Genomic DNA, 25,090 nt, shown 5'->3' with positions numbered 1-25,090 from the left:
TAAAAAATAACTAAACAAGATAGAACAGAAATTTAAATTGATTATGACAGATCAAAATGTGTAGAAGTGGAACAATTTTACCGTAATCTTGCTCGTGAACTCACTTTTATGATAATCCAACCAAAATTAGGTATATTATGTGAAGTTTGGAAAATTTTTTTTTTTTAACACATTTCAAACAAAAAATTCGGGAGCAGATGAAAACCATTTTTACACCATTCGTGGTCAAATTCTCCTTCATCTGAAGCAGGAATATCCTCTGGGATGTTCTTTCTTTTGTTATTTGACGTTTCAGATGCATGATGTTCGCAATGTGTACCATCGAAAAGGACAGGTAGTGTAGAATATCGGCGAGACTTTCGTTCAAACGTACGTCCTTCGTCATGTAAGGGAGATAATTGTGTTCATAAAGGCCTAAACTGTCTTATTTATTAATTTTTTCTTTTAAACCACGAGCTGTAAAGGCCTAAAAAAATTACAACAATGCATAAGCCCAATGTAAATACTGCGTAACAAGTGAGCAGGGCAAAATCGGCCACCTGTGTTGAGTGCATAAAGAAAGAGTTAAGCTTTCATCTATGTGAGAGGTTAGTTCTACTTACATAGCAAAAATCAAAATATGTAAATGCATTGTAACTTTTTTCTTTTCTTCTACAGGGATTCCACCACTCATGGATCGATTTTTTGGTGTCATATTTTTCTATCTTTTATGTAAATTGTTTGACTTTATGTTATAAATAATTATTTCAAAAATAACTTTCATGGGGTAAAAAATTATTGACTGCAATTTTTATGTAAATAATTGGATGAATGCTTATGTTCAAAAACAATTTTAATGCTTTAAATAATGTAAACTGTTAAAATAGTTTTTTTGGTGTAAATAATAAAATTGTTTAATGATATCTCTTGCCTACTATTTATGCGTTGTGAGGAAACGAGATTTTGAAAAGCTGTTGAATGTTTTCTTCATGGTGTGCAAGCCTGTGTACCAGTGTAAGTAAAAGTGAGAAAGGGTGAGGAATGCAGCAAGAGGGGAGTGGGAGTTGGGAGTTTGATGGGAAAACACGACTTCTCATGGGCGATCGGTGGGTATGCAATGGTTTTTTGGTGGGAAGGTGGGTGGGTCTTTCGTGGGAAAACATGGCAACCCGTGGGAATTCCCTACGAGGTCCCCTTAGGGTCCCGCTTCCAAAACCCGAGAGGGACCCAACTTTCTTCCCGAAGAGGTCCCATGAGGGACCCAAGAGTTCTTGCAGGCTGGGTCACGTGTGGTTCGCGTGGCTGTTCGTTATCCGAAATTTTGTTCGCTATCCGAGACAAACTTTTAGCGAAATTTTTGTTCGTTATCCGAAATATTCGCTATCCGAGGCGTTCGCTAACCGAGGTTCCACTGTATATAAAATCCAACAAAAGTAATTATTGCGGTAACGATCAGCGGCTGACTGTCCTCTAAAAGCTTATAATTAAGCTTTTATTTTTATATAAGCTATATATATAGTTTGTACGCGAGGGAGAAAAGTTTTATAGATGGACAGAGGGAAAAAAATTGAAGTTGAAGCTGTCGAGCTACAGCTTATGTTTCATTCACAACTTTGGTCCAAAGCTGCGTGAACAGCCAGTGTGAACAGCCAGTGTGAACACGGACGCGGTCTGAACATGTCGCTGGGGTCGCGAGATCGCCACGGGAAACGAGCACGCTGCGCATGCGCAGACAGGTGCCATTTAACTACGACTGTCACAGCTACACAAGTGTGAGTTGACAACTATTTTAGCGCTTTTGTGACCAGACTGAGTCTTATGCACCTGTGCACTTGTAAAATAGAGTGTTTCTTTGTTTAGACTACTTTAAAAAGATTTGTATAACGATTTAAACTTACAAGAAGAGTGCAGCCCACAGATCGAATGGTCGCTCGGAGCATTCCATGGAATGGAACCCTCACTGCTCATGTGTTCATTGGCAGTGTCCTGTTGTTACTAAAATAAATCATTACATTACTTTAGTTCTTTAAAGAATTTCTCGTGAGTCTTGGTCATGTGTTATTGTATTTGCTTGGACAAACATAAGTGTAAGTGATGACGTAATGAAAATGATCGCAGTGCGTTTGTCATATATATATATAGTTATCAGGATTTTTTTATTTATTTATTCACTCAAATCATAGATCGTGGTGCAGTCTGGGTGCATGTACAAAAGCATTAGGAAAAGTATCAAAAGACAATAATATTTTATTGATCATGTAGCTCAAACATGCATTTTCATTTTTTTTTTTTTTTGGTTTCTGCAAGCACCCTACATGCATAATTAATAATAATAAATGCGAAATTTAGTATTTAGTATGCTCTTAGCGCTTAAGAACAAGAATGAAACATGGACAAGATATGAGGGACAGGAAAACAACATATGAACCATAAAAAGAATCAATAATCATACTAGATGAGGAATTAAATCAAATACAGAATTAAAACACAAAGAGGAACAAAATAACAAGAACAAGACCTGAGAGTAATGTGATATTGCAAAAGGAAGGGTGTGAAAAAAGACTAGCATTATGGGAAAGTTAACCGCCCTTTGTCTTTTGCTTTCACCAGATACTGATGTTTATTATTGTGTGTGGGAGAAAGTGTGTGTGTGAGAGAGAGAGAGGGAGGGGAAGCATATTTATGTCCAGTCTTTAGATCTTGAAGCACAGCTTTTAAATTCTGTTCTACAATTGTTGATACACAGTATAGTATCATACTTGTGTGGATGAGCAATGGATACTGTGAATGACACTTTAATCTTGTGCATTTTTGTCTGTTAAGTTCCAAATTGAAAATAGGAGTAGAGCAAGGGAACCATTGTTAGCTGCTGGATGTAATCATGGCATATAGTACCAATGCCAAGAAGAAAACAGTTCTGATGCAGACACGACTGTCAATCACTGATGAGGATGATTCCAAAGTACTTGGACGAACAACCAACCTACGACGAGAGAAAACTGCATCCATGGACCAAATTCATACATTGAAACTAAAAACTCAAAATAGTGCCTGGACTCCAATTGTTCACAAACCATCCAATGAGCAGGTTTGATAAATCAAAATTTTGTTGGTATGATTATTTATTTCAATATAGCGTTAAATCCTAGAAGTCGCTTTGTAGACAATTGTTAAGAAAGTATGCGTGAAAACTAAGGTAACTGCATAAGGCAGGGTTATGAAGGGCATGAAATGTTTTCTTTTCCATTTCTATGGATTAACATCATTAAAGGCCAGAGAAAATGTGGGAATTAAAAGCAGCCAAATAGCCTTCCTTGGAGATGTCACATATATCATCTTTTATCCCACACACAAGTGAAAACTGCCGTGTTTAAAGGCTTGCATTTACATCAACTGAATTAAGCTGTTTCCTTAGATCATGGGAATTGGTATCTTTTAACAAACTTAGCAGACTAGTGCTTTAAAAATAATTTTTCACTTAGGTGAGCTTTTAACTACTACCTCGCAAGATCTTTTTATTTAACTGAACTTCTTTACAGTCCAATGTCATTAAGTGTATTCAACAGTTTATACTATGCAATAATATTAAGCTGTCCACATATATGGTAGGTATTTGCAATGTAAGAGATAATTTATGCTTTTATTAGTTGCTATGTAATAACTATGTTTTCAAACACTGTTAAATAACAGAACTTTGAAAAATCAACCGCAGAAAAAAAAACTGTGATCTTAATTGGCTGTTAACATCTCTGCTATGTTTATCATTCTTGTTACAATGATATTTTAAGACAGTTTTGCTACTTCCTGTATTAGATAAAAGATTTGTGTTTTTAAAAAATGAACCTGTGAATCATAAGAAGTGTGACCAGACACATTACAGTTCAAATTAGCTTTCTTTGGCCTTTGTTCTTTAATTTAAAATTCTTGATTTTAGACTTAAAGTTAAGTGTGTTGGTTAATATGTGCTTATGTCATACAGCTAAAAGACTTGTTTATGCCAGATTTACTTTTGGGTTATTGAAGGGAGATAATTGTTAGTTTTATTAAATTTTGCAGTTTCTTCCCTTGACTTTGGTTTTATACTGACCTCTGATGATAAGGTTATATTACATATTTTAATTCTGATTTCTTTTGAAGATTTTCAAGGAGAGGCGAGACTTAGTTTCTCATTGGGTAAGTTCCAGTTTTGTCCTGCTTCACAAGATCTGGTTTACATTCATTTGCCCATCGAATTCTTTTATTACTTATATATATATATGTCCATAAGTTTCCATGAGCATTTTAAATATTTTGTCAAAATATTTAAATAATTCACTTGTTTTTACTGACTTTCTTTACTGTCATAGCTATTAGTTTTAAGTTTTAAGTCAGCATGGTCATATATAAACCTGCTGTTAGGTGTGTACTGTAACTGAAATTACAGTTTATCTAACTTCAGTGCTTTATTATCTGCACTTTTCCCATTCATTATAATCATTATTATTGCAGTTTGACATGTGGACAGACTCCCAGCGTAAGCGTTTCTTAGATGTCCTATTTCGCCAATGTTCAAGATCACAGTACAAGTTTGTGCAGGACTGGTTTCGCGAAAGAGTGCCAATACAGCACCTTGACTTCACGACTGTTCTTCCAAGGTTTCTTTCACTCTATATATTCTCTTTTCTGGAGCCTAAAAGTTTGTGTCGCTGTGCACAGGTGTCATGGACTTGGAAGTTTCTATCAGAACAGGTAAGCAGTATTGATTGTAAGCAGTATTTGTATTTTCAGGCTTATGCACAGTTTTGTAACATCATTGATTCATCATTTTCATCATTATTAGCATCATCATCATCTTCTTCTTCATTACCATCATAACTGGTAGACTTATTCTATTTCCATGATCTCAACTTGTAGCGTAATATCTTATAGTGCAAATATCTCAACTTTCGATGGAATTCTTTACTTTTCTTTCTTAGTAAACATTTTTTTAAAGAATCTGATCAGCCTTAATTACAGCATTGATTTTGTATATGTGTGTGTTTTGTAGTTATTCATATATTTGCTGGGATATACAAGAAGAAAATTGTAAGAGTCTTCAGAAAGTGGGACGTCGTAGAAATAAATATTGCCTAATCTGCTATAATTGAGATGTCATAGTATTTTTCAAATGCAGCATAATGCATTTCAGTAAGATGATATATAAAGTGCACTATAGTTCAAGATTTTCCCTCATTTATAATATTTATAACATCACAATGATAAAATTATTCCTTTCTTATTTTCTTCAGCTTTAGTGTTAAAGCTACTCCTAAAATTATTAATAATAACCTCTTTAGCCCGCTGCTTTTGAGAATTCCTAAATGTGCAGGATGATGTTTGGATGACAAAATGTATTCGCTATGGCTGGTTCCTGCCTTACACTCCAGCTGACAATGAATATGGAGCATGGAAAAGACACTATGTGGCTTGTATCCACACACTTGATTCCATGGAAGGAAGTAGACAGGTTAATAAATCAAATACTGATAAGTGTTTGGCTTTTTCCTCTGGTGACAAGATATGCATTCAGATCATCTACCTTGTTTCTTAATTAAAAGAAATGTATTGTTTGCCTTATTCCCACAGAGGTATAGAAGAAGGTTTCAGTTTTATGCCTTGTTTTTATGTTAAAAGCAAGATTGTTACTAGATTATATTCTTTGTTCTTTTATGATCTCTCTGTTGATGTGAGTCCCTGACAAACATCTATCCAGTGTTTGAAATGTATAGAACATTTTATTTTTACCAGCAGAGTACAAAAAATTCAACTACATATTAATTCATCACACTCTATATTCCAAATGAAATACTGAAGATTTGTTTAAAAATTATCAGGACTACCCAAAGAAGTTCATGTAATCTTTCATTTTAGCCCAAACCACCACCACCTGGTTATCCAGAATACATGGAAAAGCCAGAAATCTCATTGAAACCAACTCGCCTTTCTCGTATGGATAGTCGTAAGTATCTACCATGGCTAATCATTCTGCAGATGCCTCCTCGTACATTGTTGCATTAGTGGTAATGGGGGTAACATACCTGGAGTTAAGGAAGAGCTTTCTGCTTTTTTTCTCTCAGTAATCTTTAAATCTCATGACCCAGGTCGTTTGATGGATATTCGACCACCTTGGCAGGGACCTGACTGGAAGCCGAAGGATCTTGAACAGTCCAATCGAGCAGTGGCACATGGTTCAAACCCCAATGAACCTGTAAGGCCGAAATCAGATGAAGTCATGCATAACCGCTGGGGCATTCTGAAAAGTAGATATAATGAAGCTGTTACAGTTCGATCCCTGGACTTTGAGATTGGCATGGACACTGATCGCCGTCGTGATCGTCACCGCATTCTGCTGGTTAGAAATGCTTTTGCTTTCTAGAATTGCTGAATACTTTACAGGTCTGGAGCAGATAGATCTGAACTGGGCTGGCTTCTTGTTTTAATTCCTTCCTCTGAAATTATTCCTAGGAATAACTGATTCTTTGCAGTCAAAGTTTCTGCAGTCTTGTTTCTTCTCTAGCTCCTGCTCCCTCTCTCCCTCCCTCTCTTTCTCTCCCTCATATATGTGTGGCATGGCGTAAAACTCAACTAACCAACCATCTCATATGTGTATTTACTGTGTATTCATGAATGTGATTTTCATGTTTGTGGCTGCAGTGACAGTCTTTTGTTTTGTTTGTTCTGAAGATATTTATTGACTCCACTTTGAAAATCATATTTAACATTCTACATAACACTTCAGCTTTTGGGTGTTGCAGGCAGGAGAAGATTACAACATTCCTAAGTCTAGCAGAAAGACTTTGAGAGAAACTCTGATCTTTCAAACAAATGAGGAAAGGAGAATGGAGGAACTGATCAATACAGACTGGATACCTCCCACTTCAAGTGTCATGAAAAGGTATGGGATGTTAATCTAAGATATTCATGAGTTGGGGAGGTGGTAGGGTGGAAAATAGAAGAGAGCAAGAAGGGAAATGTAATACCAACATGAAACCAGAGGTAACAGAACATGGGCTATCCATTTTCTTCTGCTAAGAGGTACAAAGTAAAGGGTAATATCTGCTATACATAATTATTTGTTGTCACCATCATCAGGTATCCCAAGTCACGCCATCAGATTTGCAACATTCAGCCTGGTGGGAACATTGTGAGCAGCAACCCTCGCATCATCATTATCTCCTCAAGGATACCTGGTGCTGATGTGAGCATTTCCTGTTAAATTTTCTTGTTATTTTTTGCTATTTCGGTTAGCGCCTGTCACCAATACAGAGAAGGTTGGCTGTCCTGGGTTCAACTCTTATCTCAGGCATGCTGTTCTTTCTCTGCATGTGGTAGCTGTTTACAGGGCTGGCTGCCTTGCCATGATAGTCTTAGTTGCTGGCTTGGCTAAAAAAAGCAATTTCGCTCCCCCCTCCCCCCTTCTCTTCAAACAGTTTCTAAAAATCTTGAACATGTGCATTCATGCTTTAGATTTTTTTCACTGTTGAAACAGAATCTATTTACTATAACTTCAAAAGGGGTTCTAAGGAGATGATTATGGAATTTCACAATTGTTTGACATATGAACAATGAAAAATTGTATTTTTTAATTTTTTTGTTTTTTTGTTATTGTGGTGGACCCTTGCTGTTCAGTCTGGCAGATTAAAAGGAACCAAGATCTCTGTTTCTATTCTGCAGCTGTTGCTAGATGCCGTGTTGTTTGGTGTCATTCCGATTGTCTATGAATATGAAGGGACAGTTGCTCAGTCTCTAGTGGAACAGGTGGAGAGCGCCTTACAAGGAAGGCATGCACAGTAAGTTTTCTGGAGTGTCCTATGGCATCATTTATTGCATTTGAAGATTTGAAGAAATGCTAGTGGGGATGTTTGCACAACACTTTTGTCGATTTGGAAAAGGTAGATGTTCTGTGTCTAGTGGGAAAGTGCTTTCCAATGAGCTAATTTTACACAGGAGCAAAACGAATAATTTAAGCTATTCTTACATCAATGAATCTAAGGTCCGATTTGTGTACTTACAAATTAAATTTCAGGATAATATGGCATACGTCCATGATTAATATGTATTAAATACTATGCAGGCACTTTATAGGTAGCTACAGGTCATCACTATTTGTTGGCATTGTTAGGGTTATGATCCCTGAGGTTGAAATCTTTGTGGTTCTGTCCTGGCCCTTTCTCACTTATGCCATGATTTTCTTGTATGGAAAAATGTCTAGATCATTTATGTTCTCAATCATTACATTATATAAGAAGTAAATTTAAGTTAGGTATTTAAGTCTATTAAAAATTTATTCCATTTGAAAACTCAGTAGTTCCTTCCCTAAGATAGTAGCTAATTCATTAGTCGAAAATTCCCAAAACAGCTGGAAGTCCAACTATTGGTCAGCAGCAAACGTTCAGGACAGTTAACATTGGCATTTCAGTATACAATTGTCAGTGGCACATTATTTTATATGTTTTGGAAAAGTATGGATTATGTAGAGGTGAAAACTAAACTATGAATATGAAGGGACATTCGCTCAGTCTGACTGAACAGGATAAATAACCTTTTCTAGGAGTGTGGGGCTTTTTTGCCATGCGGAGGAGCCTGGCCAGTTGTGTGTAGCCCATGGCTGTACTGTGAGTCTTACGACTCTAGACACACCTGTGGTCAGCAGCTTTTTTGAGTCTGTGGCCAACCACATCCTGCCTGCTGATCTTGGTGGGCAATTTGACATCTTTGTCCCTCTGGCAGCCTCAGGTCAGGATCATCAAGATTATTCCCCTTCAGAAACAGGATAATTTTACTTTCAAATTGAAACTAATGTTTAATATTTATGCATTTGGAGTCTTTTAAATGTATTCCTTATTTTACTTTTTTGTTTTTATAGCACTTTAGAGTCAAATAAATGAGAGGAAGTTGATAGCCCTATGGGTTAAAGGAGATGAAGCAATGTTTTGTAAGCTGTGTATGATCATGCCTGCTTTATGGTGTTTCAGAGGAAGGGATGGAAATGTTAGTTCAACTGAGCATCAAGACCAGCATGCAGTTTTCTTCTCCTACAGGCATCATTGGCAACTACAACCATGGTATATCTTGCAAACAGAGACACTCATTTGTTCTCACTGTGCTTACATCTGTTCATCTGGTTCTGTTTATTATTTGTGTTGAATCTCTGTGGTTCAACTTGTGTGTGTGTGATTCAAATTGTGTGTGTGTTAAATCAATGTGAAAGAGGAGGACATGGGGGCTACTGACTCAAATTTTCTTTTTCTGTCTGGATGAGGCACCCTTCTAGGAGCTGAGCAATGCCGTAGAGTTCTATCTTAGTAATGCAGCTTCACAACCCTTCTTCACACTGTCCCCACTGTATCCAACTGTCATATCCCAAACTGTTTAAAAGTGTATTCCTACGACATCTACATAAATCATAAATTTGTAACGAAATAGGCACATTTGAAAAGATAGCTCATATAGATGAAATTTAACTCATAAAACACAAACAGAATTTTTTTTTCTATGTTTCTTATCAGTTAACTCCTCATGGCTTATCGACTACAATGGAAAATCTCCCCCAGAAGTCTACTTCTGCACCAGCAAACTGCTCGTTTGGGCCAGTGTTGCTGACCAAGCTCAGGAGGCCATGAAAACCTGTCATGAAATAATGGCAACCTTTTTTGAGAAAACTCATCGGGATATAGTTGCACAGCTAACAGGCAAGTATCTTTAGTCCTGATTGGAAATTGTACCGCACTGTTTTGTTGCCAGGAATGTTGATCACATTTTTAACAAACTCTGTAGACTTGTTTAAAAGGATGCATAGAACATGCCAACTTGCTTACTTTGAGGAAAACTCATCCTGTTACAAGCTCCCAAACTTGTCCATTGCAATCTGTCAGTTACAAGATTCTCTCAGTTGATATTGGACAAGAAAATTATGCCGCCTGTGCCCTTTTGTATAAATATGTACATATATTAATTGGCTTGAAGGGTGGTGTAAAGAAAATAAAGAGATATGTGTGCACATGTATATTTGACATATACCCAGCTGTATATACAACAAGCATGTATATACAGTCAAATCTCCCTACTATGCCACCCCGCTACTATGCCACTCTCGGTATTATGCCACTTTTGCCCGTCCCGACTATAAATTCAATGTAAAAAAAAATTTACTATGCCACCCCAGACTCTCGCTACTATGCCACTTTTGTGTGACTGTTAAAAGGCACAAGTTGTGAAATTCCGTGCAGTGCTCGATTATTATACTGTATGGTAGTGTAGGACATTGCAGTTAGGTGGATGGAACCTAGCACGCACACAGGGAGGGTGGAGGCTGGCGATGGGGATGGTGGTCGCTGGCCGGGTGACAGTCACATGACAGAGGGAGAGCGGGAGGGGGTCGACTAGCGACAGGATGCAGGTGCTCGGATATGGTTGGGAGGGGTGGAGGATGAAGAGGTGAGGGGGAGAATGAGAGGAGACAGCTAGTGCCAGCAGACGATTCTTGAGAGCTTTGGACTGACGGGTAACTTGAACAAATAAACCGTTTTTACGAACCCTCGCTACTATACCACTCTCGCTACTATGCCACTTTTGCTCGGTCCCGGTAGGTGGCATAGTAGGGAGATTTCACTGTATAGACATTAAATATGTATACATTTACATGCACAAAAACACTTAGTGTATCCCTGACCCACAATCCGAGGTCCCCACAAGTCATGATGTCATTATGCCAGTCATGACACTCAGTAAGACCAATATCTCACAAGTTGCTTATGTCATCAGGTCAGATGATATTTGATGTGCTGAGACAGACAGACATCCAAGGTGTTCATGATATCACACATGTTCTGAAAGATGGGCTGATAGCTTTGGGAGATCAGAAAAGCGTAAGAAAACTTGTTACCCGGTAATAATTGTGCAGTAAGATTGAGCTTATCTTTAAACTATCTCAGTCATGTGCTTAGTGATGCAAGGTAAATTGACATTTTATTTAAAATTTGTAGCGATTTTTAGTAATGCTAAGTTTTTCAGCTTTGAAGTTTTAACCATCCATCAAGGATGTCATCTATATTTTTCTAAACTGATCGGGAGGCAGTGTAACCTAGTGATTAATGCGCTGGACTGCAGAGCAAATGGTTGCAGATTTGAGCCTGTTCAGGTCTGTGGATGAGAGAGTAGGAGGGAGACCTCCATTTGCCCAGCAGCTGCCCTGCAGAAACAGGTCCCTGTTTTATCAGAGGCAGTGTGGAGAGTTGTCTCCATTCTATTCCATAGACATGTTTAACCACTTCATTGTTCATATGGCTCTAGTATGGGCCAATTTTACCTTCCTCGGTGGATGTTCATTCATTGACCCTAGAAATATACATGGAAAATCATTATTTTATGTCATGTCTTTTGAAAAGTGTCAGTCTGTCTCATTCTTTTCCTTGCCATATTTGGTTTAATACCCTTTTTTTTTTTTTGGTTGGTTTTATCTTGATCAGTTATCACCGTGTCAAAATAATTTGAGCTGATTTTTATTCTGTTTTTCAATAATTTTTTTCTGTTTCTTGCTATACACAGAGATCTTCTATGTATTGGCAATAAAAATGTTCAGCATTACTGAATAAGAAGCTTACTGAGACATTTTTAAGATAAGAAGTAAAAGATAGATTGTGCATAGCAAAGAGACTTACACAGAATATATGGCCTTTGATTTGCATCTCATTGCAGGTGAATCCACTGGAATTTCTAGGATACTTCCTGTTAGAAAGAGCAGGTTCTTCAACCCTAACAGTGTCTGGAAGCTTACAAACTCTGTCAAGACAGCAAGTAAAAACAAATTAGCCTTAGCCTTTTTTTTATCACACTTCAGTTTGCACTTATGTCAGAGGTTCAGTTGCATAGATGCAAGAAGTTTTCCTGAGAGAAAGTTGTCAATTTAATTTGTACATTCTCTAGTGGTAACAATTCAGAGGAGACCAAAACTGCATTTTTGACATGTACACATTCCATGTTTGGATATGTACTTTCATATAGAAGAACTAATCTCTTTTGTAAAATAAATAATAAGTCACATGAAGTGCTGCATGACTGCACTGAAGAGTGATATACAGACTCTGAATTTACTAACCTGTTCACTTCACTTTGAAAAGTATGTTTGTGGATACTTGTACTCACCATGACTACTTGCCTCTTTAGGTTTTTTCCTGTCCTTGTGTTAAAAACTAAAATTATTTTATTGTACTTAATTCCTTCAACCATTTTAACCTGTTTGGTAACCTTTTGATCCAGACTCTAAGCTCCTTAACAGAAGGCGGTGACATGGAAGAATCTAGATCTGGCAGCCGAAAAAAGGCTGAGGGTGCTGATGCAGGACATGTTCAGAGAGACGAGCAAGACAAGCAGCTGTCAGCAGAGAGAGGCGAGGCTGCTGAAAATGACTATGAGGAAGATTTTCAAGGTTCTGATGATGAAGACAATGAGGGAGACAGCAAGAAAGGTAGGGTCAGTGGGTAATATTGTTGTTCAAGTTATCAAATGAAGCCTGTTGTAATCAAACTGAATCATACTGGCAGACTGTATTTATCTTTATCAGCACTTTGTTGTTCTCCATACAAGTATGTCATTTCACCAAAATAGCTCTTTTATTGATTCATATGTTTAAAACATGTGATTTTTCAAAATGAGTAGGACAGTGTTTCGTTAACAGTGTCTTTTATTTTAGTATGTTAAGGGCATAGCATTAACCACTGCTCCTTGCTTGTTTTTGTTTTCTAGAATCTGCAAAGGATGCTGGGAGAGAAAAAGCAAGCAAAGATGTCCAGAACCACCACAGGCAGAATCACAAATCATCAACCCTCAAGACACAGGAACTTAGCATAAAGTTTGGGACCATGAGAGCAACAAAAACTAACAGACTGGTAAGAATCTGGCTCAGATTATTTTTTTTGAGGTGTAGGTTATGTTTAGTTTTAGCATACTATTTATGTTTTAATTAATTATACCAAGTCACATTGTCCATTATGTTGGTGAATGCATTTATGTCCATGGCTTATAAAGTCATGATAAACCCAAGCAAAATGAAATGTTATAATTTTCTTGTGTAGACATATGAAAGGTGAGTAGTGTTTTAAGGATCTACAGTGTATGGACTATTAATTCCAGTAGCATGTCCATAAAATGTTGGTGTTTGACAACATTGTCAAGTTCTCTCATTTAGGGAAGACAACTTTGGGTGACTACATTTAGTTACCTGTTGAGAGAAAGTAGGATTCAATAGTTGTATGGTTAGTGTTCTCAACCTATAAGCAAATGGTCATGGGTTCAAAGCTTAGGAAGGTCAGTGAGTCAGTGAGAGTCCACCATGAAGAGAACCATTCTTGATTTATTATGGAAAGTAGAATGCAACAGAGATGGTTGGACAAGTTATAATGAACCATTTATTCTTTTATCCTGATATAGTTAGTATTTTTTTGCTATTTTAGATTAAGTCCAGCTCTGGGCTGAGACATTTTTTTTATTTTCCTTGCTTTTAGTAAATGTTAAATGATTTCATATATTTCTTTTATTTCTAGTCCACACAGCAATTTGCTGACCATCCTGAAAAACGTACACCAGTTGCCTTTGAAATTCTAGCCAGTGAGATTGCATACATGCATATCCTTAAGTCCATCAATGATGTCTATGTGCGCCCTCTTAAATCTGCTTTATCCTCCAAGAGGTGAGGCATTTATCTAGCCAAAATGAAGCTTTGTATGTCGCTCCATCAATTAAATCTAGCTGCATGATATATAAATATATTTTTTTTTACATCCTCCATCAGATGCTTGATACTTACATATAGCTCTTTGCAAAGAACTGATTTAGACTGGAGATACCAAATTTTCGTAATTTATTCTTTAGTTTAATTTATTCTGTAGTTTTAAACTACTAGAATAAAGCAATGTAAAGCATATCATAAAACGTTTAAGTGAAAGCACATTTTTATATATTTTGTACTTGCACAACAGGAAAATTTGTCACCAAATTCTGAAATAATTGAGACATGCTTATAATTTTCTTTTGGGAGATTAATTTTACACTTTCAGTTTTCGCATATTTGTTGTCATTTGTAGTGATGAACTTTTATTGTTGGTTGTCCAGACCCATCACTGGAGCCCAGAATATCCAGATCATCTTTACAGACATCATGAACATCTACCAGCTCAGCCGGTAAAATATCTTTAATGAATCCTTACATCAGAAAGTCCAGTGTTGTGAACATTTTTTTTTTTTTAGTTCACACCTTTAATTTTTCCATGTCTAAAGTGCAACTGTTTAATTGTAGTATACTCACACTTAAGAGACTCACACTTTCCCTGGTTATTTTTTTTTCCAAAAGCTGCTTTCACCAACATATTACTTTTAATAGTAATAGGAATCACTGTCATTTTGAGAAGTACACAGTGTATTTTTTGACAATAAAGGTTTGATACTTTGTAAGCAAAAAATTTGGTACATGGATACAAAAGGCAAGACACAGTGTACATTTATGCAAATTTATGCCAGTTAACGATCGAGCTGTTTGCCAACAGAACCCTCACTGAAGACCTGCAAAACAGGCTAGCAGACTGGAATCCACAGCACACCTGCCTTGGCGACATCTTCATAAAATTTTGTATGCATATCAAGGTGTACACAAACTTCACAAATAATTATGAAGTCATTCTACGCTGTATCGAGCGGTGCAAGGAGCAGTCACCAGCTTTCCGTGCTTTTCTTGAGCGCCATGAAAGAGTGCCAGAAACAAAAATGCTGACGTAAGTAGACCTCTGTGTGTGTGCGCGTGCACTTTTATAGGCATATTCACACTTTGCAGTTCTGCTTACATGCTTATCACAACACAAAAGAGAAAGAGAAATTATTTTAACAATTATTTTTATAAGCAAAACTAGAAATTACTATTAAATAATTTCAGTCCAAGTTATGCTGATAAAATTCATTATGTTAGCCTGCAGGAAATTCTGCTCCTACCAGTGATACGTATTGGAGAGTATGTAAAGCTGTTGACATGGTTTGAGCTTCACACGCCTCGCACACAAGCAGATCGACAAGATCTGGATAACGCCATTGCTACTCTTACTGAACTGGACCGTGGCATCAGAGAGGTAATGGTGCTCCCCATGCAAGCATGATTTGATGGATGGAGATGCGGATTGGTGTATAGTGTATATGTCTGAGTAGGTTGGTGGCTTTGATTGTGCATGTGTAGTTCTTGATTGACGATTGTAGTTCTTGAAAAATCATTATTGATGCCAGTGGATAAGTACACAGAGTAATTAAAAGCTGTTATTGCAACAGTAGGCAGTCAATGTAATGCATTTTTACTATAGTAGATACCAGATGTTTTAGTGCTAACGGAGACAAGGATATTTCTGTGCTCACTGTGGTCATAAAAAAACACTGTAGATCAGAATTCAAAACATCTTTGTTTTCAATGCCATATACTGATAATTAACTTTAATTGTAAATGTCAAACTTGTTAAGGTATGTATTTTAATAATCAGCATAATATCTTTCCATCAATTTGCTTTCACATGTAGTGTCGTACAAGAATGGAGAGAGAGAAGGAATTGGTTCAGCTGACTCGTAAAATTATCAACTGTCCGGTAAGGCTGAAACAAAGAAATTAAATGTTGGTTTGTGCTGAATGGTCTTAGCATTGTGTACATATCTTTAATAGGTATCTTCATATAGCCCTTGTGTAACTTCTTTTTGGTGACATACAAAGTTCATACTAAGGATGATGAAGTGAATCCAAAGCAGCAAACCTCATGCAGTTTTGCTGACAAGTTATCTAATTTTCATATTATGTCAGGAATCAGATTACTGATAGTTTGAGTTACTTTTAGCTTTTCATTTGAAAGTAGTTTTACTGAATCATTTAATAGTCTCTATTTACCTTCTTCTCACCACTTTATCCTGTCATTGTCATTTCTTCTCAGGCTTTGCTGGAAGCTAACAGATACCTGGTCAAGCACCTGGATGTCGCACATCTACGTCCTCCTTCTTCTGACACAGTTGTACCTGAGCTCAGGTACTTTGAGTGAGCCAACACCTAAATAAGAACTATGGATGTGTATAGAAAAATGAATGAAGCAGACTTAAAAAAAAAGAGGAGGAGAAAAGTTGGAGATAATGAATGGGAAAAAGATAGTGCGCTTTTAAAAAAAGTTCATTTTGCCTCTTCAATGAAGCAGATTTTCAGTCTGTCTAATGCATGTTTCTTCCCTGAAAGTCTGTGCATGTCTGTGTATGTCTGTGTGTGTGTGGTAGAGAGAGAGTGTGACTTTGCATGCACATTTGTTCATTTGACACAGTCTCAGCCATTTCATTAGTCTCCTCCTCTTCTGTTTGTAGAGAAATATGTATCTTTTACAAGCAAAATTATTTATTCAGTCTTAAAACTCAACTAAACCAAACTTATATCTTATTCTCATGTTTTTCCAGAGTATTTCAGCGCATTGCCACCCTTGGCTTGTATCTCTTTAATGATGCCCTCGTCATCACTCGCCGAACTTCAAAACACTTTCCTTTCAGCCGTGCTGTGGAATACACCTACAAGTTTGACCTGTCCGTGGCCTTAACTGCCTTGCAAGTAGTTGATATCCCTGACTCCAAATGTAAGTTGTCACTCTTATTTCATTTTTCCAAATTTCTTTTCTTCCTTAATTGTGGCTACATATGCTTTCTTGCTGCTCTCTGTTTTTTGTTTGTGTTGTTTTTTTTGGATGGGAGGGTAGGAGATTAAAGAAATTTTCCCCCCTTCCTTGCTCACCTCTTTCTACTTATCCTCATGTGTCAGTGTAATGTCTAACGTATGCAGCACATAGTTTGTTCTATTTTGCAAGACAGGGTTTTGTTTTTCTTTCCTACGGCCAGTAGGTTGACTGTAGGTTTTGTAGTAATTGTTACTGAAGTGAGCTGTACATTACTTTGACTTTTATCAGTGATGATGGTGTGTTGGAGTAAACAAACTCACCAATTTGTTAATCACAGAATCCATTATTAGCAGAAATCTAGGCCCATGATGATGATATCGATATATGTGGAGAGGATCAACAATAAACATTACAAAATTTAAGTGGACTTTTTAAACAAAGCTCAGTCAAATGGGGGGTATAAACGAGAATAAATTTAAACTTTTGTTCCACTTGCTAGCGACTTGCTGCAGACGTTTGCAGTTTATTTTTAAAGTTGTAAACAAGTATCATAATCATGTGTCTCGCTTTTGACGGGCGCTCACATACGCAGTTCTGATGTTTGTGTGATCATGTGTATCAGTGGAATTGTGCATGCCCTAGGTGAAGCGTGCAGTTTTTTTTCTGTTATTCATCCGACTCTAGTATGTTTCCCTACTACTGAACATCCACAGTGTCTCTCAGATCCGTTGCTTTGGCCTCACGACGGACGCCATGATTGTGTGCGCGAGGTTGTCTGGAAGCTCTGCTCGTGAGCCTGCGTCGCTCACCGTACCGGAGCGAAAACAACGCGCGAGCGTTCTGTCTACATAGGAACGTGCGCGTGCACGAACACACATGCATTTATGCAAGCAGTCACCGCAGGGTGGCCGACAGAAGTATCCTAACCTGAGGTCTGTCCTGAAGTACAGAACGAACTGTCTACGAAGAATAAGAGCTCGACATTTTTTTTTTCTTTCTAATAATCGTACTTCTGACCGACTTTTGACTGTCCCTGTGTACGTGCTTCTCGCCACACAATCTTAAGGAGCAAAACAGATGTGAATACACATTCTATTGTGTAGCACCCTCCTCCCTCCCTCTTAGCTTTTCCACGTCCGTCAACATGTTTGCTCTTTGCTTTTAGACATGGCGGCTTGCTCCGTAGACCTCATGCAGCTTCAGCTGATCGAGCTCTGTCGTCGCAAGGCGTACTGTGGACGAACTTTAACCTGTTTGATGATAGGGTTAGGCTGTTCTGATCATCCAGAGATGTGTCAGCCGGCGTCATGGTTTTTTTTTTATTTGTTTTGTTTTTATTCGACCAAGGACGGCGCGAGTCGACCATGCATATGCGACTTAGCCGCAACCCCTACCCAGGGGGTAACTGCTGCTACAATTAAGTGGCGTCAACTGTCGGACCATCCATCCGTTGTTTGATCGTTATATACCAAAGCGAGATGAAACTGTTGCTTGTCAAGACGAATCTGTTGCATGATGCAAAGAAGTCATATTTGAGACTACCCCATCGAATAAGGGAAGGATGGAGATAGCTTATGGAGCATATGCGTCTGAGATTGGCATCGCGAACAGTAGCTGGTTCGATACCCGTGTGTTGATACCCTCACTGATGTGATGATATACCACCCCACTCCCTCAACACACACAGAGCCATGAGCATTTTATTGATTCCACCAAGGAGTAAGTCATCAGTATCTGGAAATAACACAGACATGCAGTGTGGAATATAAATGATAATATCTAAAATTAGCATAAAAGAGTAACTGCATTTTTATATATCATATCAATAAACTTATACAGTGTATACCAAGTGCCAGAATCTTAGCAAGTACAAACAATGACGGGAATGTAAATGTAGGGTCTGCTCAATAGAATCGGCGAGCACACAGGCAGAGAGAGAGAGGCCGGTATGAATAGTACAGGGGCTGGTGAGTAGGGCAACAAACACCCGGCACTAGGTGAAGATTTCTGTCCCTGTACAACTTGCTGAGTCACTGTTGCCGGGAACAGGCGTACTCTTGCTGTACTGATCACCTTATACCTGCCTGTCGGCGACTTCAAAGTCCAGGTGCAATTACGCACTATCACTCCTGTATCGCCACGTGACTGCCAAGATAACACAAACCGCGGACCTCTCCTAGTGCAGTCTTTGGCTTTGTCGGCTTTCAAGGTTCTGTCAGAACGAGCCACCTCCTGAATCAAGGCGAACAATTGTTCGTTTGTTTGTGTATTTGTTTATTTCTTGTTCTTCGACCACTTTCGCCAACAGTTTTACAAGTGGTAGTTTTTATGTTTCGTTTGCCAGAATTCGAATTTTCAATTCTCTTTATTTTTATGGTGTATGTTCAAGTCCCTATGTGTAGAACAGTCACCGAAACAAGTGATTGCTTCGACACAAACAACACACGCAGCCGTCCAGTGCTTTTGTGTTGGTCAGTTCCACAAATATTGGCTTCATATGCACCTGCCATTGTTCTTGTCTTTATTTTTAGTAGCTTTGGCCTGTTCTAGAGGAGACTAATTGTTCCTCTACTACTTCTTTTTATATTTCTAATTGTTCAGATACTCAACATTTTTCAAGTGTCATTTTGATTTTGGTTTCTTTGGGTATACTTTGGCATTTCATTGTTGTCCTCCTCATCATCATTATAGAATACTGATCTGTTAAATTAAACCACATCCAAGTTTGAAAAGATTATTTTTAAAGAGTGATATTAAAATTAGAGGCTGGTGTCAGCAGCAATAGTTTGCTTGGTCAATATTAATTTGTTTCATCTTTCATTTTATTACTGTTATGTTATTCAAATATTTGTTCCATTATATATTGTATTAAATTAAATATTTTATGTTATTGTTTAGTTATGTCAATTTTAATCATGTTTTGTTTGCGTTTGGTGCTTTCCTACGTGCAGTCAAAGTATAAATATATAAGAAAAAGCTTTTATTTATGAATTTACTTCTGAAAAAAAGTGTTAGAATAGCTCTCACGCTCGCTCTGTGTTCTTTGTATCATGTACGTTTTCTTGCGTGCGTGCGCGGCGCGCGCCTGTGGTTCAAAAGGTCAGGGAGTCACGAGGTCGTGCACTGTACGTAAATTACCCTCCCATCATATGTAAAGTACTCGATGTCCTTTTTTTCTCCCACAAGCTGCCTGTCGACTTCACCTTGTACACGAGTCTGCGTGTCGCTGAAGCTGTAGGCAGCTGCTGGTGACACTGTGCCCGCGGGCTTCTGACCAATCGTCCCGCCAGCTGCACGTGACTGCAGTTTATCTTGTCAAAGACCGAGTTCCGAGGGCGATTTCGCTGTCAGAATTGTCTCTCATCCCACCCAGCTCCGCGGTTTTTGGTTGTTGTTTATTTGCTTTTGTTTTGTTTTTTGTTTTTTTAATTCCAGTGGCTGTGCTGCCGTGCTGTGTATTTAAGGATCCAATTATTTATGTGTATTGTACGTTTTGGTTTACAGTTTGATGGCATGTCCAGCCGTCAGCTGTCTTAAATTAATGTTTGTCATTTGTTGGTTCTCTTTTATTGCTGTTTTGACCTCGGTGCCACTGAAAGGGAAATCGGTTTGTTTACTGTCAGGTGTTTGTGTACGGTATTCAATGTTCGTATGCGTTCTTCCAGGTGTGTGTGTGCGCGCGCGTCTGTGCCTGAGATAGAGTGAGAGTGAAAAAGAGAGAGAAAATAAAGCTCGCTAATCGCCATTAATGTAGATATGCGTGTATGTGGTGTATGATACGCATTTGTGAGTTTCTATGGAGAGCGAGGGAAAGAATCTGCGATGTTGAAAAGTGGCACCGACATAGACACAGCAACGAATCCATTCCTTGACTATCAAATGGCTTGCAATCATGATGTGCTGCACCCCTCACACCCTAAAGATGTCACGAAGGCAGTAATTAAAAACTGTAATATTGTTTTAAGTGTGCATGCACCCCTCAAGGGAAGGCAGCCCTGATATATACTTCAGAAACTACAAATCATACTCTTATCAATATTCAAAATGTCATCCAGTAATAGTTGTATAAGGCTTGGTGCTTAGAGAATCGTGTGCAGGGAGAGTTGAGGAAGTCGCCTAAGGTCGTAGTTATACATCAGTCTTAGCAGCAGGTCGGCGTTAAGTCCCCGCTCTGCGTACTGTCCACAGACATGGGAACAGATTTGGCTGTAGCGGAGGTAAAGTAAATCCTGAGGATAAAGATGTCGTTTTGAGGAAACCTCGTTGTCTTGCAAACAGAGCTGTCATTTTCTCTCATTCTTTTATTTCACGTGCATGCGCGCAAACACGCGCAAACTTGCATTCGCGACTGACAACCGTTGGAATGGTTCCACCCCGCCAAACACCCACCCTCTACCCTTACATTCTTACCGGTTTCGAATGTGCACAGCAGCAGGTCCTTTGTTTCGGGTGGGGACGTGGACACATTCAGGTGCTCCATGTTTCATCCTGAGTGACATGGGTGACATGCTCCTAGCAGCCGTAAATATCCTGAAATTGGGCGCCATGATTAGAAGCAAAAAGACCTGCGAAGGGCAGACCCTATTAAGTCTATGATGAGAAGCTAGAGATGTACGTATACATATCGCCTGTGTGATTGTAGCTGTTTACATGACAGTGAAATAAACTCAGCCAGAAATAATCGCAGACTCCACAAGTATGTATTCAATTAAGAAAACCCAAGGGTGGCGATAGATAGGCGGAAAGGCTAACTGGAATTGTATGAAGCTTTATTATTTATTTTGCAGATGTCAAGAACGCCTTCAAGATGACGACTCAAAAGCGAGAGTGGGTTTGCAGCGCAGAGACAGCCGAGCAGAAGTTCAACTGGGTCGCCATCTTGGAGCAGACAGCGCGCGCAGCTTTGAGCCGGAAGTGAGCTTGCCGAGACCAAGGAGACTCCAGGGCGCCATCTGTTTCCCAGAAACAGCGAATAAGCATTCTGTTAGTCGCTGGTGGGGTTGCAAGGAAGCAGGGTATAATCATGAAGATGACACATTTAAAGCACATTTTCCCTGGCATTGAGCTGATTGTGTGAGGACGAGGGGTACACCTGCTACAACATTCACATGAAATCAAAACGACTGGAGGTGGGAGGAAAAGTCAGATGGAGAGAGGGATAATCAATTTCCGCAAATAGATTGCGGTCCAGTTTGACAGAATTTTGCTGGTGAACTAAATGAGAGATTCTGCATGAAACGTGACCTGACTATTGGTGTGTCAAGCTGGAATCGTGGGAGCTTGTGCACAGACATGAAGAACTTGCTGCGGATCCTTTGATTGTGGAGTAAGAGTGACATGCTCAAGAAAATAAAATGGCTATATATTGCATGCTTTGACAGAATCATATAAACATTTGGACAAGGACAAGCTATTGTCCCGAAAAACATCTTACACATGTACAGATTCTTACCTTTAATTCTCGCAAGCACCGCCTAATCCAGGGCAGCGACAATTTCAAGATCCTCAACAGCCAGTCAGCCCCGATCCTTTATTAACAAGTCACGTGATAGCGAAACTGGATAAGGATCTGTTGATCAATAGCCACTTTTTTCAGACTTAAGTGAACTCAAGAGTGTTAGCGAGGATATGATGATTTGATGATAAGGGTTGCTGTGGGTTTTTTTTTCTGGTAACAGCAGGCAGACTGATTCAGCAGTCTCGAGATCAGCTTACGTCAGTTGTCACGGCCCTCGGTGGTACAACTCACGGGCCATAAACATATCAAACTAAGTGATGATTTTTTTTTTAAGCACCATCGTCCTCCCTGATCACCCAACAATAACCCTTTCATATTATATTTTTGTATGTAGTGATTAGCCTTTTTCGATCATCTCGGTTCGGTTGCTGGTGTGTCTTAAACTGTCAGTTAACGACATTGTACCTATTTTCGCTTTAATGTTACCTGACACTCATTCGGTCTCGCAAAACGGGTTTCTAAGTGACCTTCGTATCCCATTATTGTTACAGCAGTTGTGGCAACTTGACATATATCCCAGTCCGTTTTTTGTGCATCAGGGTTAAAAACTGGGTAAGAAATGGATGTGAAAAGGACAAGAGTCTCGATATTAGGACACGTAGGTTTCGAGGTTCTTTACAGCCTCGTGGTACCTAGCAGCCTGTGAGGGTCCATGTCTGACAGTTGAAGTGCGGATATAACAGCTGTGGAAATAGCTGCTCGAGTGACTTTCATGTCATAGCAGATTTGTGATATCAAATTTTTCCCGCGGTATTGCAAGTAAATATGCTGTAGGAGATGAAGATAATTTGTTTTCTATATAAGCGTTTGTATATAAGTAGTCTGTATAAATCTTGTATTGGTGGTTATATTCCTGCTTCGCAGAGTACCATATAACTTAAATACATAAAAGTGAAAACAAAATCAGCCAAACAAACTGTGATATTCGGAGCAAGAGTGTTTAGACAAAGGAGTAGCAAAAGACTTTATTTAAATGCACGTGCTATTCCATTCATTTCCTTTTCATCTAGACCATGTTGGTGACCAGTAGGAATGAGTTGTGTTTTTTTTAAGCGTATTTGCAGCTAGGCACGTGCTTGTACAGCTGACGTGGCAATGAATGTAGACGGTTTCTCCCAAAGAGCAGCTTAGCCAGAAGCAGACGTTGACCAACTGCTGATGCCGGCAGTCACGACAAACTCTTAAAATGTCACATTTTGTATAATTATATTATTTTGATATAAGTTAGCTTTCGTAGAATGCGTACGCGCAAACACACACAGCTCAGTGCACTTTTTCTTCAGTAACTAGATTCTTTCTTTCCATTGTTAATTTCCTTCCTTGTCTTTTCCTTCCTGCCTCAGTCCTTTGTTGTTCCAGCACGTGGTGTTGGAGAGTCATAGATATATACTGTCTTCCATTACATTGAAAATGATTCACCATCAGCTGTGAATCTCGTGCTTTTACTTGTTGGTTCATTAAAATGAACTCGTGATTAGGTGTTTTCTAAGCTTAGAGTAGGTCCAGCTCGCCTAGATGACTTGGTCACGTGCTTCGAGAGTAAACAGCACTTCCAGTCACGTGGTGTGTTTCCAGCCTCTGGGTGTCGGCAGGAAGCCAAGGGTCTGTTGACTAGTTGCTCCCATTGTTTTCCAACTGACTTGCACGTGTGTTAGCATCGAGAATTGGTGAATTGGCGGAAAAGTGAAAGGCGCGGACACGTGTAGACAGCAGGCTTCCAGAACTGCACATGTTGGTCCCTCGCTGTCAGTCCACATTTCTTAAACATGTCCCGGCCTTCTTAGCCCGTAGGTTAGGGTGATTCACACAGGTTTCTTTGTTTGAATTCCAAAATGTTATTGATTTAGCATTCTTGTTTGACATTATGTAGAAGTCCTCAATAATCCCTCGTGTCTGTTGTTTATATTGTATAAATCAAAATAAAATCAACATATATATATATGAGAGAAAGAAATGGTTTCTTTTCTGCGCCAATGTTATTACAATGTTGTTACCTTGCCTGTAGGTGGCACTTGTTTGCCTCCAATTATACACAAGTCACCCTCTCCCTACTTTGTTTACAGGATAAACTATTCGTGTCACTTGCTGTTGTTTTTATTTTCTGTTAGACATGCGTGCCAAGTTTGAAGTATGAATGTGGACAGGACGCCCATAGACACTCCCATGCCTTTTGGACATTGTCATACTGTTTATTTTTTTTTTAAACCCACTTTCCATCTACAATGTGAGATCAGACTAGGCTTAGTGAGCCTGGAGATGTCTGATATAGCAAGTGAATTGAGATCACTATCTACATACAGCTTTTCTATTCAGAATTGCTTCGTTTTAAAGGGTGAGAACTAAAAGACTGTCACTGGATATCTGAAGAGTTGATTTGGACTAAGTTTGCTTTTATTTTTGGATGAATGAAGGACATTTTTTCTTTCGCTCGTATGTGTATAAGATTTCTTAGGCAAAGCGATACAGGGACAAACACAAGCTTCTTACAGCCACAATGAAAGCGCAGTGTCACGACTGCCAGTCTAGCTGAAGGTATTTGTGTGTTTTATTCAGGGTACGAGCTACGAGACCCACCCCACTTATCTAAAGCGGAGGAAGGGGGTCAGACCATGGGAAAAAAATAACTAGTGTCACAGGCGATCAGGCGACAGTACGTTTCAACCCTTAACCCTCTCTGGTCCAATTGCTATAACCTGGTCCCCTTAGTATTGCTTCTCTTCTCTAAGACCAAGAAGTAACCTATCACCGAGACTTCTCAAGCAGCCGTGTTGATTAGTGATATCGACTACCTTGATTTTGTCTTTTGTTTTTGTTTTTTTTTTCTTTTAAGAGAACTGTTTCATAACTTCTAACAAAAACTAAAAACAAGTTTGATCATCGACTGTGGCAAACTGTCAACTTGTGTGAT

The 25,090-nt window shown here is 38.7% G+C and overlaps 1 protein-coding gene and 1 long non-coding RNA gene across 2 annotated transcripts; one reads left to right on the top strand and one right to left on the bottom strand.

Annotated features, from left to right (window-relative positions):
• Window positions 1-1,434: 1,434 nt before the first annotated feature.
• LOC112566658 (epithelial cell-transforming sequence 2 oncogene-like) lies at window positions 1,435-24,268 on the top strand. The gene is made up of 25 exons (XM_025242952.1): window positions 1,435-1,751; window positions 2,803-3,067; window positions 4,117-4,152; window positions 4,468-4,707; window positions 5,327-5,464; window positions 5,869-5,956; window positions 6,099-6,349; window positions 6,753-6,892; window positions 7,090-7,195; window positions 7,672-7,787; window positions 8,549-8,733; window positions 8,973-9,062; window positions 9,507-9,689; window positions 10,762-10,865; window positions 11,695-11,793; window positions 12,256-12,463; window positions 12,742-12,884; window positions 13,539-13,684; window positions 14,107-14,175; window positions 14,538-14,762; window positions 14,954-15,110; window positions 15,546-15,611; window positions 15,948-16,039; window positions 16,453-16,625; window positions 21,452-24,268. The coding sequence occupies exons 2-25, from the start codon at window positions 2,861-2,863 to the stop codon at window positions 21,580-21,582; spliced, it is 3,393 nt and encodes a 1,130-aa protein (XP_025098737.1). The 5' UTR covers window positions 1,435-1,751; window positions 2,803-2,860; the 3' UTR covers window positions 21,583-24,268.
• On the bottom strand, window positions 15,121-21,436 carry LOC112566659. Its single transcript, XR_003099671.1, has 3 exons — window positions 16,985-21,436; window positions 15,905-16,060; window positions 15,121-15,617 (listed from the first exon to the last, which is right to left on the bottom strand). It is a non-coding gene; the product is annotated as an uncharacterized LOC112566659 (long non-coding RNA).
• Window positions 24,269-25,090: the final 822 nt, after the last annotated feature.

The sequence above is a fragment of the Pomacea canaliculata genome, linkage group LG6, assembly GCF_003073045.1.
Source record: "Pomacea canaliculata isolate SZHN2017 linkage group LG6, ASM307304v1, whole genome shotgun sequence".
NCBI classification, from domain to species: Eukaryota; Metazoa; Mollusca; class Gastropoda; order Architaenioglossa; family Ampullariidae; genus Pomacea; species Pomacea canaliculata.
Note: the sequence above shows the minus strand (reverse complement) of the source record. Positions and strands in the feature narration are given on the sequence as shown.